General features: G+C 43.6%; 1 protein-coding gene across 1 annotated transcript in view; it reads right to left on the reverse strand.

Moving 5' to 3' along the window:
- Window positions 1–253: 253 nt before the first annotated feature.
- OPRL1 (opioid related nociceptin receptor 1) overlaps window positions 254–14,161 on the reverse strand; it is a 129,047-nt gene continuing 115,139 nt past the window's right edge. Inside the window, exons 10-11 of the mRNA XM_039499045.1 lie at window positions 4,757–5,112; window positions 254–2,358 (exon numbers count right to left, since the gene is read on the reverse strand). Coding sequence (XP_039354979.1) covers window positions 1,835–2,358; window positions 4,757–5,112 — 880 coding nt within the window. The 3' untranslated portion in view covers window positions 254–1,834. The remainder of the gene's footprint in view (window positions 2,359–4,756; window positions 5,113–14,161) is intronic.

Genomic DNA, 14,161 nt, shown 5'->3' on the forward strand with positions numbered 1-14,161 from the left:
TTACAAGTGGTCTGGTTCCTAGATGTGTGACTTAGGAATTTTAATTGTTCTCTAAGCCTTTCCAAAAGAGAAAAAACTTTACATAGAAATATAACATTGTGTTCTCATCCAGCATATATATATATATATAAAGAACAGTGCAGCATTAAAATGTCAGCATATCAACACATTAAAAATACATCATTTCGCAGAACAGAGCACAAGAAAGTCTGTACAATTGGTAAGAAGTGCAAGTGGCTTCATTCTGGAGCCTACCACCCCCAGCTCAAACTGTTTTAAAAAGTCCTGTTGCTTTCAGCCAGTCAGGAAACTTTTTTTCCACTCTCTGACGCCCACAATAGTCTCCTGGTCTCTTGTGCTACAAAGAAAGAAAAGGTTCCATTTTCAGAGGCAGCCTGTGGAGGGAGGGTTGAGTGGTTTATTCTTCATAAACACTTTCCTTTTTTAATGACACAACAGGGCAGATGATTTCACTTGAGGTGACAAGTCTGCTGTGTCATAAAAGCGATGCACAACTGGGTGGGGGTGCCCACTAGCTGATTGGAGCCGTACGCCCAGAGCACTTTAGGGGGGAAAGGCTCCCTCTTCCAGCATTCTGTCTGCAGCGCCACTCAGCCGATCTGTTTGTCCATCTTACAGGGAGCAGAAGGGAGGATAGCAGAGGAACTTGGAGTGCTTTCGGATTCCTTGCTGTCAAATATCAGTACTTTCTTCAGGACATCATAACTAACTTGAACTGTCCTTCCAGATTAAGCCACTCCATTGATTTAACCTGTCATCTTGACTCCTTTGGGAAATGCCTCTGAGAAATGTCTGGCAAGTTGAAATATTAATTATATATCTATATAGATGTGTGTGTATATATACATACACAAACACACACAAACACACACACACACAAAGTACAATCCATTGTTATAATGAAAATATAGAAAAAGCAATTCCAGCTCTTTCCTCTGAATTGACATTTGTTTAGTTTGTCTTGCCTTCTACTCCTCCCAAGCAGCTGTTTGTCATTTTTTACAATCCCTTCACACCTCTCCCGCCCTGCCCCCCACCTCTGCGGCACACGGTTTGATTTTAGTATGTTCCTTCACTGGAAGTTGTCTACTTCTCTTTAAGTGGCTTTGAGTTGAGATATCCAGCCATGCAGTGACACTGTCTAGTCTTCTTTCTTTCCTGGCTGGAGTGTCTGAATCCCCCCAAACACACACACACACACACACACACACACACACACACACACACACACACACACACACACACACACACACACACACTCCTCAGTCATAAGTAATTCTGGAAATGATCTTTGTTTTGTTTCACTGCTGTTCCCTGCTTTGGAGTCAATGAAGCTGCATTTCAGAGAGCCGCGGCTGGCCTAAAATTCCCACACAAGCACACGGCAATCCATGATGAGCCACTGAAATAGCTCACGCAAGAAAAGTGATTAGCATTTTGTCTGCTTTCCAGCAGCAATGGCAAAATAAACCTCAGGAGCAAAGTCTGAGTTTGACTCTTCAATTCCTGAATTCTTTACAACCGTATGCAAAGTGCATGACCTTAGTGGCTCATAGGACTTAATGGTGGCTGAGTTAAAATCTAGTGCTTAATGGGGAGAGCAGTGTAATAAGAAAGGTGTCAAAATGGCTCACTTTTCTGCATGCTCTTGCAGTGCTTTTATTTGCCCTGCCCCCAGATTGCTGCCTAGGTTTCCAGTCTCCCATTCTGGGCCCGAAAGCTCCCGTTAAAGAGTTGTTATCTGAGTTAGCTCTGAAGTGGGGGTCGTTGGGCTTTGCTGGCTGACAGCCACCATGGGAATTTCCATGCCTAGTCATGCTGGATTGTTAGTCCCCTCTGAGTTCTTGCAGGCATAAACCACATCTTTTGCGATGCTGCACATCCTGTTGGACATCTGGAGCTCTGTTCTGAAGGCGGTGGGGAAGCAGAACTTTCTGAAGCACGTCTTGAAGTTCTCATCCAAGAAGGCGTAGAGGACAGGGTTTAAGCTGCTGTTGGCATATCCCAGTGCAGTACAGAAGCATGAGATGGCTAACTCGAGCTCGCTTTCGGCCTTTGCACCCAGGCACTGGACCAGCACGAAAATCTGAATGGGGGTCCAACAAATAATGAAGACAGCAACCACCACCAGGACCATTCGAGTGATGCGCCGGAGATTCCGATCCTTCTCCTTGGAGCCAGAGAGGACACGGACATTCTTAAGACGCCGGATCATAAGGCTGTAGCAAATGGTGATGATCAACACAGGGATCATGAAGGAGAAGAGAAAGACACAAATCCCAAATACTGGATCCCAGTAATCCACAGGTTTAGGGAGCTTAATTAGACAATCAATCTCTGCAAAGAAAAGAAAAAGACAACAACTTGTATTGAGAACAACATTGGTACCATCTGTAAATCTAGTAATTCTCTTGCAGTCACTCTTGTTGCTAATTTCATTTATTTTATTAATGCTCAACAGAGCTCAGGGCCTCATTGCGCTAGGCTCTGTACAAACACAGAGCAGGAATCAGCCCTGCCCCTGAGTTTACAATTTAAGCAGACAAAAGGTGGGAGGGAAAACAGAGGCACAGTGAAGTGATTTGCCCAAGGAGACACAGCAGATCAGTTTCAGAGCTGGAATAAAACCCAGGTCTCTGGAATCCCAGTCGAGTGACCTACCCATTAAAGCACGGTGCTTTCCCTGGGTGGCTAGAGACAGAGAGATTGATAAACAACTTGCCCAAGGTCAAAGAGCAAGTTTTCATTCCTTCTCTCTCCTGGCACCCTTTTGTCTCCCTGTAAGTATCTTTACACAGGAAATATCCGTATTCCCAGAGAATGTAAAGGCACACCGAGTGGAATTCATTAACAAAGCCGTGTCTAAAGGATGACACCCTTCGGGCTAAAACTTTCCACGTAACACTGAGCATAAATGCACACGCAGGTGATGCAACTGCTCCTGTCCCCCAGGAGCTTTAAAAAAAGAGAGATGTCATGTTAAGGAAGAGACCTTTTCACCAAATTTCTGAAAGCATAAGGACAGCTAACAGCTCTAGGCATCTTGCCTTAGTGTTCAGCTTCCCATGTAGCCACAAATTAGGACAAGTGCTTAGGAAGAATTTTAGAAAGTCTGTTGATGAAATGTAGAGAGACAACTTGGGGGAGGTAATATGTGTTATTGGCCCAATGTGGGCTGGTGCGAGGGACAAGCTTTTGAGCTACACAGAGCTCTTCTTCACATCTGGGAAAGGTAGTGAGAGCGTCACAGCTAAATAAAAGACTGAACCGATAGTATAGCATAAGGAATGAACACATATTCTAAAGGGACCATTCAAGGTCATGAAATGTGTCAGGCTTAATCCACCAGAAGGTCATGAAATATGATCCACAGTGCTTTATGGCACCACAGATGTAGTCTCTTCCTTCTTGTGCTGCTCGTTTGAGTTGCATGCTAAGGATGGCATTAAAGTGAAAGTTAAAACCCCGGAAGCCCAAGATTACCCCATCTCATTTCAAGCTGGGTAAGCAGTCAGGAAAGCTCATTGGTCCCTTGAGGCTTGTGGTCAAGTGGAAAGCACAGGCGGAAGATAATGTTCTTTTCATCATTCTCAGCCACGTGAAATGAGAATCGGTAAGGGCTGGAACAATGCTTTTATTTTATTTTTTAATTAATTATTTGTTTGTTTAGAAAAAATACTCTGTGTGCCAAGATAAGTATCAACTTCCCTGGCTCAGTAATTGTTATGGCTTCAACAGTGTGGACATGGCAACTGCTGGCTGCAGAGATTTTAAAGGGTGATAGTGTTACCCACACACCTTCTGGATGTGGTGGTCTGCCCTATCTAGTGGCCCCAAGACCACTTAGAGAGAGAGATAAAATGAGTCTGCTCTACAGCCTTATCTAACAAGCACTTGGCTTTTAGCTCATACTGTAGAGGCTCATGCACTAAGCTCCAGAGGTCCCAGGTTCAATCCCGCCCACTGATGACCAGGGTCTGTCAGTATTACAATAGCTGTGAATACTGACTATCAATGTTGATGGCCCCCTTCAGCTAGAAAAGTAGTGGCCGTGATAGAAAGCCTTGCAGGGAAAGAGGGGTTAAGAAGGGGGAAACCAAGAGGATTTTCAGAATTTCCAAAACAGGAAAGATTCTAAGGAAATGGGCTAGGAAGATAGGGATAAAGGCACTACATTTCTGACTCTCGTCCAGCAGCAATTGCTTTGAGATTGTCATTACATTTTTTTATTGGTCAGGATCCAACAGCTGAGCTGCCAGAGAATTAATTTCACCGTGATGTATCTGTACATACTATAGGATCACAATTAACACGCTTTTTTAAAGGACTCACTGTAAGATTGTAAGAGGGACTCTTGCATGCAGGAGGATGGATAACAGATGCATATGAACTGATTAACAGACATTAGGGAAATCAAGTCTCATGCTTCAGATTGCAAACTGAGTGCCACTGGAGTAGGAAAGGATTATTTTCCCAAACCACGTGCAACATTGCTCTTGTCACCAAAGGATAAAAGCCTACTACAACTACCAGCTAATGGAACTACTACTTTATCTCAAGTAACATTTTATATTGTGGAGATGAAGATTGTGGTTTAAAACATGCTTCTAGCCCATGAGGGAAGGGGTGTTACAGTAGCAGACTTAATGAGCTAGTGATATTGAAACCCTGTGAACCTCTCACATGGATGCAGAGTCTAGTTTGGAGAATATCCCATTAGTTCATTTTTACTGACCATTATTTTCATTCTCTGCTGACCCCATCACCATAGCTGGGATACCAAAGACTGAAGCCAGGGCCCAGATGCAGATGTTGACCACTTTGGCCTTGTGGGGGGTACGGATATCCAGTGCCTTGATGGGGTGACAGATGGCGATGTAACGATCCACACTCATCATAGTCAGGGTGAAAGTGCTGGTGAACATGTTGTAGTAGTCAATGGAGATGGCGATCTTGCAGAGGATGTTTCCAAAGGGCCAGAACCCGAGGAACGTGTCTGTCCCCTGGAAGGGTAAGGTTATCAGACACAGGGTATCGGCCAGGGCGAGATTGAAGATGTAAATGTTGGTGGCCGTCTTCATCTTGGTGAATCTAAAACAAAGGAGAGATTGATATACAAATTTCCACTTGATTTCCAGCCCCACTGCTTGTGATAGGACTAGCATCAACAATGAGTTACACTTATGTGGCACCTTTCTTCCAGAGGAACACAAAACCATTTACAAATTGTGACCCAGATCCTGCAATCAAATCCACACAGGCAGAGCTCTGTGCCTGTGTGGATTCCCGCTGGCATCAATGGGACTGCTCACCCAGATCCATTCCAGGATCAAGATTTATACCTAAAATCTCCTTCCAAATGCCCAGCCCAAATAACCCAGCAGGAGACTCCTCTCTTCCTCCCAAAGGTCCGCTGGCTTCTCCCAAGCACTGTGTTGATTACCACACTTCTAAATTTTTAAATTCCAATGCAACACCAGATCTGAAGGAGAGGACTTAAGCCCCTACCATATTTGCAAGCCACAGATGTCAATGTTCTAGTGCAAGAGAACCTGAAAGTAAAACTGATCCATTTATTTTCATTGTCTCCCCAGGCTAATTGTAGTGCAAAATGTAAATGGCATAAATAGTCAAAAGCAAATAATATTTTTAAAAATCCATTTTTTTATTATTAGTAGTAGTAGTAGTAGTATTAAAAGGAGTGAAGAGAAATGTGCTTTCAGGGGGAATGATCCTGTTCCATTGAAGGCAATGCCCAAATCCCCAAATATATCATTTCTCTGTAAAAATGCACTCAGGACTGAAATAACAGTGAATCACAAAGTAGCTAAGGACTTGGAAAAATCAGTTTAACAGAGAAGGCTTTTTAATGAAGGTGCAGTAAATTGTGCTTAACATGTTTGTGGCTACTTTGAGGGCAGTCTCTTAAGACAGAAGGTTGCCCATTAAGTGGCATCTTCTGTACAGGGGATTTTAATTTCTTTAGCAGTTTTAGGCTCATTGCAGGTTTCATTAGAGATCTCCAAACACTCCATTCAATGCAAAACAAATATGAATGATAATAGCTCAAAATACTGCTTACTTGTGGACTAATAACCTACAAATACCCAACTTGGCCTACGTGTGGTCTGTGGACAGTTTGTTACCAAACACAAACGTCAAATTGTCAGATGTTGGCTTTATGTTTGCATTTTCTACTAATCAGCATCTAATCATATTTATGAGTATAGAGGACTTTTAAAAGCAGATGACATTCTGGAAATAAACTTCATTCATCTGTTGGCATTTAAATCTTGACAGAGAGATTAAAAATAAAATAAAAACCTTGGCAACCTCTTCTAGAAAAGGCAGAACTTGAATATGTGCAGAATTTTGGAAATCAGCGCTGCTAATTCTTCTGAGCATTTTTTTTTGTGCTCAGTATTTACAGCATTATATTTTTTTAAAAATGTTGTGGAAATCAGAAATCACCAAGCCTACAGCTGACTATCTGCTCTAACCAGTAGGGACTGGGGGAGCCAGAGGTCTCTTAACTGACAAAAGCCAGGACTTTAAAGCAAGGGCGCCGGAGCCTTTCTAGAATTGGGGGGAAAGGGCAAGGCCAAAGTGACCCCTCTCTCTCCTCAACTGGCTGCTCTGGTAGTGAGCCAGCTGCCCTCTTTTCTGGGGCCATGGCAGCCCCTGGTGGGCAAAAGGTGTAATTGCAGCACCTCCACAGCAGAATTTATTAATCTGCTGGGGGAAAAAATCTGCGGGGGACATGAATTCTGCGCTTATGTTTGTTTTGTTAAAAAGTTGGGGGAATGCCCCCCTGGCCTTTCCAGTTCTGGTGCTTGTGCTTTTAAGGTTCCAGAAAGACTTACAGGATTTTCCAGTACAGCTACCTAAAAAAGGAGACAATCCTGGGAAAACAAGAACAAGTAACAGCCCTAATAGAAATTGATTTGTTCTTTTTGTTTTGGAGCATGTTTAGATTTGACTCTCACACCAATTGTGTGTATGAAAAGTTTAGCAGTTCTTCAAACTAGAGGCAGTGCAAAGCAGCTGAAAGTAAATAGTGGTAACAGTGGTAAGGCTCAAGAGTGTTTAGACTTTTCACTGATTGCAAGCACAAGCAGCAGTAGCCAGTGAGTGAACCAAGATCTAATCGGCTCAGTTGTGAACTACAAGTTCCCATTGGACCAGTAATATTTCCTTAAGCCTGGAAATCATCTATATGTGATTCAGAAATATAAAAGGGCTTGGGAACCATGAACCAACACCGGCTAGTTAGCTGTTTCATTTTGCTCCCTTGAAAGGTAAATGTAGATAGCACTTTTAATCATTGTTTTCTAAAGCTGATTGAAAAAAAAACATAAAAATGTCTTGAAATGGTTTTGAAAAGTGAAACATTGCACCCAGCTCTATTCATGTTTAGTGCTGGTGATAGGTGCTGGAATATCAGCTGTATATATGGAGATCTATTAAAGAGTAAGTGCTGTAATTTTGGGGGAGGATAAGCTGTGTTTTTCATATATAACTACAGATTGACTCCCACTGCATAGCACAAAACTTAATCTTAACTATGGGGCTGCAACTGGTGCCTCCATAATGAGCTACGGTGGCAGTGAAAGCACTTTCCTGTAGAATGTCAGCTGCAGGGCTGGGAAGACAGCCATTAGGTAATAAGGTAATAATTGGAGGTATACCAATCTCCTAGAACTGGAAGGGACCTCAAAAGGTCATTGAGTCCAGCCCACTGCCTTCACTAGCAGGACCAATTTTTGCTCCAGATCCCTAAGTGGCCCCCTCAAGGATTGAACTCACAACCCTGGGTTTAGCAGGCCAATGCTCAAACCACTGAGCTATCCCTCCCTTGACTGCCAGAGAGGTATGAATTAATGTCACCTACAATGCGGACTGCTGGCCACAGCTTGGAGACCACGCATCCATTCAGAAAGGCAATCAGTGCTCGATCAGGTGGTAACCATTTTTAGTTACTATTGACTTGGGCTGATTTGGGGCTAAAGTTCCAAGATGAGGATGGTGGTTGACACCTTGAGTTCTAGAGCACAATGGAACTTTCTTCCACAAAGATGAAGCTCATCTGTGCAGGAAACAGAGCTTTCTTGGAGGCTTGTCTGAGACTATGGAACAAACTCCAACAGGAACCAAGGACCGTCACAAACCTCACAATGCCACTCACAAGGCAAGGCATACTTCTGTGACCGGCCTTCTCTCATGTAGACATGGCACAGCATGGACATATGAAGAAAAAACCAAATAGCCCACTATAACACTATGCTGCTCTCATGATTCTCTCCCTGGGGAGAAAATGAATCATGCATGACAGATGTTAGTCATGTCACTTATGCACAACTGGAAAGCTATCAGATGCTGTGTTGATGAGGGTGATAAACGAATGCATGTAGAACAGAATTTGAAGCTAGAAGCCAAATACTTTGCCTGGTATTTTCATTCATTCTTCATTGTATTCAGCCATTCATCCCCCAGCATACTTCAATGTATATAAAGTATATGTACAATACTGCACAACCTTCATCATCCAGATGGCTCAGAAAATACCAGAAAACATTGGACAATAAGGGGATCTGCAGACCCTGAGGTCTGTGTTTCAAGCTCTCTAATTGATCATAGCCTTGAAGACTCTGAATATTGATGGCCTTTGCCTACACAGCTAAATGTCCTATTTTATATAAATCTCTTGTCTATATCTTCATGCATGCACTTAGCACATGACCATGCCTCCCTCAGACTGTCTTATGATTTCTCACTGATAGATTTCTTCATGGGATATTTAATTTGGAGGTGCATCTTACTCCACAATCAGGAGCCAACAAGCTTCTTGGTCTGACTGATTTTGCATTAAAAAGTAGAATTTTGAGTTCTTCTGTGGATGGTGAGGAGATCAACAAATTCATGGACACGTAACATCCACCCCAGTGAAGGTTACATAAAAAAGCCACAACTGTATGTCTTTCACCGTTGTTGCAGACCACTATAGACAGAATTAAATGTTTTAAACAACAGCAAGGGACATGAAGAAATAATTTGTGTGACTTTTTTTTCTGGTTGTAAAAATTAACTGGAAAATACTGGGGGAGGTACAGCCCATTGCCAACCTCATTTTCTCTTCAAGCTCAACTGCTCCCTGATCAACTCCCAATTGTTTAGTGGTTTATTTAATAAGAACCTGTGTATGCATCTAAATTATTAAAGTGGTTTCAGAAGACTGCAAAGAGGTTATATGAATTCTTTTTATTTAAAAAAAATGCAATTGTGGGGTGCAATGAGATAACTAAAGTGTTTTAAAGGCGGGAACATGTTCCAGTAATTGGTAGTAACAAACAGATTTCCAGGGAGAGGAATGTTGTTTATAGATTCTCAAGCATCAGAAAAAGCAAAACGACAACAGAGTTTTGGTATTTATTTCTGCTTCAAAATTCTTTCAGCTCATTCCTGTGGGACTAATTTTACTGTCTGACAGCTAAGAAAAATTGAAACGCCCCCAAAGGCTCTGACTTTTTCATTTTTGACTGAATATTCTAAAAGCAACAATAATGATTAAGACAAAATATTAAATTGTTTTTTTAACTCCAGTGAGATGAGCCTGGAATTAATATTCTCCCATAATAGAAGCAGTTTTAGATGGAACCTCATCAGCTTTTCTAGCTTATGCCAACCAGTGACTGAGGGGGAAACCCACACTAATACCATCAATTAAATAAGTCATTCTCCCCCTAACAGACAGGTGAGATTAATCTTTCTCAGTGTTAGGAAGGGGTTGATGGTAAGATTCAGTCACAGGGGAATTTCAGATCATTTGTGGGGTTTGATTTGGGTAAGAACCCCTTATTCAGATCTCATCCAAACTATTCAAAACTTCCTGAGTTTGCAGAAATGAGCTGGAAATATTGAGAGAGCCATCTCATGAGGTGCCATATATCTCACAGCTGCCGCAAGCATTCTTTTGCTTTGGGGTTCATCATCAGGAATCCCAGAAAACAATTTGCCCCTGGGATTTGCATTTTTACAGAGAATCTTTAGTTTTTATATTTTGTGAAAAAATAAAAACATATACAGTGGAACCCCCTGCCACCAGCGCACACACAGGAATATGGGAAATTGACCTGGGCGGCAGGTCTTGGGCTGATGGCTCCGGGGTCCTGGGCAGTGCGGCCCCTCCAGCTGATGGCCCCGGCTGGCGGGGCTCCAGATGTCAGATTTCATTTTAATTGAGGAAAAACCTGGATTTTTATGTTTTTTTATTGGGGTTATTACCAGCTGAGAAGGCTCAGATGACTTCTTCTGAAAGATGACTAAGGGCATCTCTACACTTGCCATTTAAAGCGGAAAAATTCCCTTTTTGCTGCAAAAACCGTGGGAGCGTCTACACTTGCCAAGGACTTTTTGCGGTGAAACTTCCGCAAAAAGAGAACCACCTCCACAAAAGGCCAATGGCTCTTACTGGTGATGCCTTTGCGGTGATGTGCAAGTGAAGACCCGTTCTTCCTGTTTACACAGCTTTTAGCCTCCGCAGGATATCCCACCGTGCCTAGGTGATCACTCTTGCCGGCAGCTCTGCTGCTCTGAAGCCAGGTAAACAGACACTCACCCCTCCCCCTGTAAAGCCCCGGGAACTTTGAAACTTTCCTTCCTGTTTTCTTGGCAAGTTCTCACTTATCATCTGGCCAGGTGACAATGTCTGCTCCATGAAGCAAAAGATCCTCTGCTTGGAGCAATGCTGAGCTACAGCCGCTGATTGGGGAGGGATAGCTCGGTGGTTTGAGCATTAGCCTGCTAAACCCAAGGCTGTGAGTTCCCTCCTTGAGGGGGCCATTTAGGGATCTGGGACAAAAATCTGACAGGGCATTGGACTAGATGACCTTCTGAGATCCCTCCCAACCTGGATATTCTATGATCAGTGTTTGGGGAGAGGAGGCTGTGCAGGGACCCAGGATGCCCTGCCATCACCTCCCTCCCCTTCCTACAGGAATGGAAGTGCTGCAAACGTGAACACTCTCTGATCTCTGTGGAAGTAAGTGAGGACACAAACCAGTGCTTTTCTTTGACCGGTTCACTATCACCGTTGAAACTGACAATGCAAAAACTCTGCAAGTGTAGACATAGCCTCAGTAAGGCTTAAGCCAGGAGTTTATCGCATATCACCCAGTTAGGCTAACGCTGCTCTGAATTTTCCCCAATAAGCTATCTGCAAGGCAGCAAATGGCTCAGAAGTCAGCAGCTTGGCCACTAGCTGAGTTGAAATAGCTAAACAAAGCCTATTATTATTTCTAGCGCCACTTCGTTAGCTCACTGGTAAATAAAAGGCAGGCTCTAATCATTTATCACAAAGGCAGGGCAGCATTCCCCTGCAGCCATCCTTTCTGCAGACTTAGATTCGGTTGAACGGCATTCTCAGTAATGCTGTCCCTAGGTTGCGTTTCCGAGAATGATCTGACAACATTCAGCAAGGCTGAATGGCCAATGCTGTCTCCTAGGTATGAGGAGTGACACTTGAAATGTGTGTGGGGGGGTGGGAGGCAGTTTTGAAATACATCTTCCTTTGGTTCCACTCATTTTAATAGGCATGGTTCTGGATAACTTCTGCGGGGATTCTTGTATACTAGGGGCTTGATTCAAAGCATGTAGAATTTACTGGCAATCTTCCCATTGATCTCAATAGCCTTGAGATCAGGCCCTTGGTCAATAGTGAAATGATTAGCACAAGAATTTAGTTGATCTAAAGATTACAGGTGTTAAATTCAAATTTTGGGATGAACAAAACCTCAAATTTTGGAGTAACTGATCCTAAACTAAAGATTGCAAGTTGGATCTATATGCATGTATCGCCTGCCCCCCCCTTACCAATTCTCAGCTGGGGTTATATTTATATGTTAAAGGTTCATAAACTGCTTTACTTTAAAAGGAAGAGAGGCCAGTATCATGCCATGGAACAAACATCTCCTGAGTGCAGCACCCTGACCACAAAACCAACTTCTCCTTTGCACAATGACAATCCTAATGTAAAGTTTTAATCCTACCAATGTGAAAGGAGTCCTGTCCTGTCCTGCCATCTGCCACACTAATAGGTGTTTGCTGCATCATTGCCTATTGGTAACAGATGGAACAATGTGTGTTAAGCAGCGCGTGCTCCTTTCCCCATTTTGTTGATGCCGATTAGCACCTCAGACCAATCTCTAGCTTCATACAGGAAAGATGGCAAAGTAATATCACGAGAAGGGTGCCAGAGATGAGAGTGAATCTGTGTTCCCCTGCGCTCAAGAGGCTTCAAGTAATCAGAAGAAGCTAAAGTGATTTACACTTGTCTCTTTTGCTACAACCAGACCAATGTGAATCTGAATTTCCAACAGGCTCTCTGGTCTTGTTTTCAGTTACAAATGCATAGCTTGCCTCCCCGTGTTTGCACAAAGGAAGAAAGCTCTTCGTGACACATGAGTTTGATACATACAGTGCGCACTGCTAAGTGGCTGTTTGGAAGCTCTTTGACAAACTGGAAAGCTTTTCACCTGCTCAATATCCTACAGAAGGGAAACGCTTCCAGCTACCTCAGCATCAATTGCACTTGGAGCCCTGACTCCGAAGTGGACTCCCGCCAGTCCTGAATCCCATTTGGGAAGATATATACCGACTTTGATTAACGATACTTTTAAAAGGGACTGTGTGTGTTTGCTGAGGTAGGGGATAGAGGGTGTAACAGAGTGGTATGCCCATTTAAAGGCCAAGAGGCCTGGGGCTGGCGAACCCTGCTTAATTCGCCCAGCCCCGCCACACCTGTTCTGGGTACAGGACTCTAAAGAGGGAGAAGCCCAGCAGTTTGGGGCTACTGCAGAGAGCAACCAAGCCACTGGAGTGGAGCTATCTCCAGGAGTCAGGCTCCAGGGATGCAGTCCTGTGGCCGGTGTTCTTCAAGAGGGACAGGGACCTGAGGAGAAGCCCTGCAGGGGTGGAAGACCATGGTGGTTTTGGTTGTACTTGCACACCCAGTGGGGGAAAGCCTTGGGAGTCAGCATTCTGATGAGAGAGAAGAACTGTGAGCTGAGCCCAGAAGGAGCAAAAGAACTTTTGTTCATGTGAATTTGAGACTCTTGTCGAATATAGTGTTTATTTGGGGACTCTGAGTGCCCCAAAAGGGGAACCCAGCTTTCCGGTTCCTATAAGCAGCACACTAAAACTATGGCCTCAAAATTAGTAAAGAAAAGACTGAAGTCCTGTGGGTGACTCGTGCAGAACCAAGGCAGATAAATGTCAACATTGAGGGCCAGGATCTAAATTAGGTTTCTGCTTTTAAATACCATGGGGACTGGTTAGCAGCAAATGGACAAAGCAGCAAAACTGCAAGCAAGTGTGTTGAGCATGGGGGAAGTCTGGTGCAAGGTAAGTGGAGTGATTTGTGATAAACAGGTGCCCAAACAGTCTAAGGTACCACTATACAAAACCATGGTAAGATCAGCTCTTCTCTACTGATCAGAGACATGGGGGACCAAATAAAGGCACTTGTGAAGACTTGAAGCCAGTGCAAGGAGATGTTTGAGGGAGGTGAGAAGAGGAGAGGAGTGACATTGCTGAATGCTTGTGGAATGATGTCGTCGGGAGCAAGACCGGGGTCAGGGCTATGAGAGAGAAGCGGCAAGAGAAGAAGCTGAGATGGCATGGGCATGTACGAAGTATAGATTAAGGGAGTCCTGTTAGGGCTCCTTTTGAGACTAGCGTTCGCAGGCGGAGAACAAGAGGTTGGCCAAGAAAACAATGGGTAGAGTGTTTAGAGAAGGACAGAGTAGCTATGAAGTGAGCACTGGACTCGCAAGACTGGCAAAGACTGTTCCAGTGACCTGACCCCAGCTAGCTGGGAAATGGGGAAGAAGTGGTCCTGGTACAGAACTACAGATACCAATAATTATCATTATTAAGTAGGGAACTAGCTGGTTAGTTACTAGATTTTCCCATCAGAATGATTTTCCCATGAAAAATGCAATTTCTACAAAATGAATATTTTCTATGGGATATTGTCTATGCGGGGGACTGGACTAGATGACCTCTCATGGGTCCTTCCAGTTCTATGATTCTATGAAAACAGAACTTGAAAGGTCAGAATTTCCTGCGGGACGGAAATTCCAGA

This window comes from Mauremys reevesii, linkage group 13, assembly GCF_016161935.1.
Source record: "Mauremys reevesii isolate NIE-2019 linkage group 13, ASM1616193v1, whole genome shotgun sequence".
Taxonomy (NCBI): domain Eukaryota; kingdom Metazoa; phylum Chordata; order Testudines; family Geoemydidae; genus Mauremys; species Mauremys reevesii.